The 3841-nt window shown below is 34.8% G+C and overlaps 1 protein-coding gene across 1 annotated transcript; it reads left to right on the top strand.

The window, feature by feature from the left end:
• Nucleotides 1–322: 322 nt before the first annotated feature.
• LOC109244203 (3-ketoacyl-CoA synthase 2-like) lies at nt 323–3583 on the top strand. The gene is made up of 2 exons (XM_019411257.1): nt 323–993; nt 2662–3583. Exons 1-2 carry the CDS (start codon nt 385–387, stop codon nt 3460–3462), a joined length of 1410 nt encoding a protein of 469 aa, XP_019266802.1. The 5' UTR covers nt 323–384; the 3' UTR covers nt 3463–3583.
• Nucleotides 3584–3841: the final 258 nt, after the last annotated feature.

The raw sequence follows: 3841 nt of genomic DNA, 5'->3' as shown, positions 1-3841 counted from the left end.
CTCTGCTCGGACTCGATGCTCAGCCGTATCCGGTCCCGGGTGCACCATTCGTCCTCTCGGGGCTCTGAGACGTGGAACCTCTCGACTTTACTCGAGGTCATGCCAGATCCTGCTTCCCCTCTCATTTTTTTACCGGAAAATCGGGGTAACTTTATCCCCGATTTTACCTGTACACAATTCTAAAAGACAAATTATATGTAGTATTTGAATGAGCATAATTGATATAGGAAATTTAAATAATCAATATAAAATAGTTGAGATCGAGGTATCGTTAGCTTGATTGTCCATACGCATCAAGTAATAAATTAGCCAACAGACCTACTTTCCTAACCAACAATCCGTCGCTATAAATTACTCATAAGCAAGGCTGCTAGCATAGCTCATATGCTGAAACACGTCAAATTTGGCACCTTGTTTTCGACGATCGATCTCATGGAATCGATCATAATATACCCTAAGCTTTTCCTCATTTTAGTGCCAACTTTAATAATTGTCTTATTTTGGTATGTTTTTTGCAAAAGCACGGCCGGGTCAAGAATTTTCCTGGTAGATTTTGCATGTTACAAGCCCCAGAAAAACCAGCAAATTTGCAGACAGAATTTTCTCAACAGAAGCAGCAGAGAACTAAAGTTTAACAGTGACACACTGGAGTTCATGGACAGGATCTTGCAAAGATCTGGCTTAGGAGATAAAACGTATGTTTCTAAAGGCTTGTTAAGCGATCCTATGAATATGAGCACAAAAGCTGCTAAGGAAGAAGTGGAGATGGCGATTTTCGGAGCCATAGATGAGCTTCTGCTTAAAACTGGAGTTAGATGTGAGGAAATAGGTATATTGGTTTCTGTCTGCGGCGTTTTCAATATAATGCCATCATTGTCTAGTGTCATAGTGAAACGTTACAAGCTAAGAGAAGATATCCGCAGCTATAATATGACAGGAATGGGGTGCAGTGCTGGTCTTATTGCCATAGGACTTGTTCAAAATCTACTCAAGGTTCTTCTCTCAACTGGATCTCACCCTTTTTCATGTATGCTATAACTTCCTTTTTTTACCCCGAGGTTAAGTATCGTGCTTATAAATTTTATACACCATTACATTATGTTAATAATAGTTTTATTATTACCAAAAATATATAAAATAATGATCTGTTGTATTCAATTATTAATTTGAAGTAATTAATAGTACAACAACAACAATCCAGTATAATCCCACTAGTAACTAATAGTAATATACAAAAAAATTGTACTATCTATATACTATATAACTTAAATCGTTTTTGTTTGCCTTTTAGTGCAACTTCAATTATCTTTCTATTTGGAATCATCGGATATCTGTATCTACTGGACCAACTAATATGGGTTAGCGCCGCATAGGGTTTATCAATAGTAGTGGAAGAGTAATTTTCACTATAGGTTGTCAAAATACAAAGATGCAAACTCAAAAAAAAAAAAAAAAAAAAAAAAAATTAGGAATCAATATATAATATATATACTTAAAAAAGAATTTTTTCACCTAGCTACACAATGTAATTATCCGGGTGAAGGAATATGTGCCTCGTCACTATTTATTAAGGGAAATCACTAGATTGATATCTAATTAAGGCGTGAGATATGTCATCTATCCCACAATGTTCGTGGTAACTTCCCACCCACCTCTAGCTTGCGATGTTAGATTAACAAACTCTCCATACCTATCTATCTTTATAGAGAAAAAAGAAACTTAAAAGTTAGACGTCTTGACCAATATTGGTTCTATGCTTTCTTTTCTCGGTTATTTTGACCTCACAAACTAATTATTTTCTCGGTTTTAATTTAGATGTTACACTTACCTTATTAGTCCCTTTAAAAAAAAATGACATATTTCTTCAATTAAAAATAATTTAACTTTAAACTCTTTATTTTACCCATTTTATCCTTAATGAGAAGCTTTTATAACCAGACAAATGTCATGACCCCATAAAATTTGTACCCTTTAAGCTTTTAAGATCATACGTTTCAAAAGTCTTTTTTTTCTTTTTAAACTCTGTGCCGAGTTAAATTAACTCATCTAAATTGAAACAGAGAGAGTATTAGAAGAGAACGACTAAAATATCCTCACTAATATTTCCATATTTGATCTCACTACCAACTTTTTGTACAATGATACCCTAGATTCATCTTATCTTTTGCTTTGATATGAACAATTATTTAGGAAATGCCATCTATCTCATATTATATAACATTGTTATTATCTGGTATACAAAATCCTTTGATCATTATTTTTATTATTATTCTGTAAATATTCTCAATTATGAAATTGTGAGTTATAGTATTGTTCATGAAGTTCTTTCACATGCAAATATTGAGAACCCGATGTTTGGACTATCATTGAAAAACAAATAATTTAATTCTCGTACTCCTAATGTCGTCATTTTTCAACCAAAAGAGTACAAGTAATGTGAAAAATTAGTACCATCTCTTGAAGTGGCCAATATGTGTTTTCCGATCAGTACTTTTGGGAATGAATTATGATCTTTTATGGAGTAACATTTTTTGAAAATTAGAAAAGTTAAAATTCTTAGGCGTTCACTAGATATTAAGCGTATTAGTTAACGCAAAACTCAATTTAAGACATAGTAACATACTAACATTGTTTATCAACTCATGATATACTGCTGTGCAGGTGCATGATAATTCCTATGCCCTATTAGTAACGACTGAGAGCACCACAGACAACGTATACAAAGGCAATGACCGGTCAAAATTGCTAAGCAATTGCGTATTTCGTGTTGGTGCGGTTGCCCTTCTCCTCACCAACAAACCGTCCGATCAGAATACCTGCAAGTATGAGCTCGTCCACACCGTCCGATCTCAAACAGCAAACAACGACCGCTCCTACAACTGTATTTTCATGGAAGAAGATGAACAAGGACATCGAGGAATCACGATTAACAAAGATCTCTTGTACGCAGCTATGAAAACCATTCGATCAAACATATCCACTGTAGCTCCCCTAGTCCTTCCTCTATCTGAACAATTCCGTTACTTGGCGAATATTATAGTGCGGCGCTTTCGCACGGGAAGTAAAATGGAGCCTTATAATCCTGATTTCTCCAGAGCAATCGATCACTTCTTCCCACACGTCGGCGGGAAACCAGTGTTGGATGATTTGCAGAAGAAATTGGGATTTAGCGATGAACAAATGGAAGCTTCTAGAATGACGTTATACAGATTTGGTAACACTTCCAACAGTTCGATCTGGTATGAAGTGGCTTATGTGGAGGCGAAAGGTAGGGTGAAAAAGGGAGTCACATTGTGGCAGATTGCATTCGGGTCGGGTTTCAAATGTAGCAGTGTGATTTGGCGGGCGACCCGATCCATTGATCGCGATGAGATGAATCCATGGCGCGATGAAATTGATGAGTTCCCCGTAGATGTTAGCGAGATTGGAGCACTCTCAGACCTATTCGTTGCTTCCAAGTAGGAAAAATACATCTTAATCTTGTTATGTATCGATTCATATTGTATCGTATCATATTATATTGTATTGTATTGTATCGTTTTGATGTACACAATATCAATATAAAGAATAACATTATTCTTTATATATAAAAAGCTAGGGCAAAAGATAAAATAGAATTATTTAATAATAAAGAAAGACAAAATGAGAAGAAAAAAATAAGGTCACGAGGCCACCACACCTAATCCATTGTTACATAAAGTGCCACTTTTCATTGTTACATAATAACATATTTAACAATACGATATAATAAATTTAAGTAACAATCAAAATAAATATTTTATTTAAGGGATTTTTTCCTTCCTATACCATATATGAAAGTTTATTACCAAAAATGTTCATA

This window comes from Nicotiana attenuata, unplaced genomic scaffold (genome assembly GCF_001879085.1).
Source record: "Nicotiana attenuata strain UT unplaced genomic scaffold, NIATTr2, whole genome shotgun sequence".
NCBI lineage: Eukaryota > Viridiplantae > Streptophyta > Magnoliopsida > Solanales > Solanaceae > Nicotiana > Nicotiana attenuata.
Note: the sequence above shows the minus strand (reverse complement) of the source record. Positions and strands in the feature narration are given on the sequence as shown.

Coding starts and splice junctions, on each gene's coding strand:
- LOC109244203 (XM_019411257.1), top strand. CDS start 385: ATGCTGAAACACGTCAAATTTGGCACCTTGTTTTCGACGATCGATCTC. Junction 994..2,661: donor TTGTTCAAAATCTACTCAAG/GTTCTTCTCTCA, acceptor ACTGCTGTGCAG/GTGCATGATAATTCCTATGC.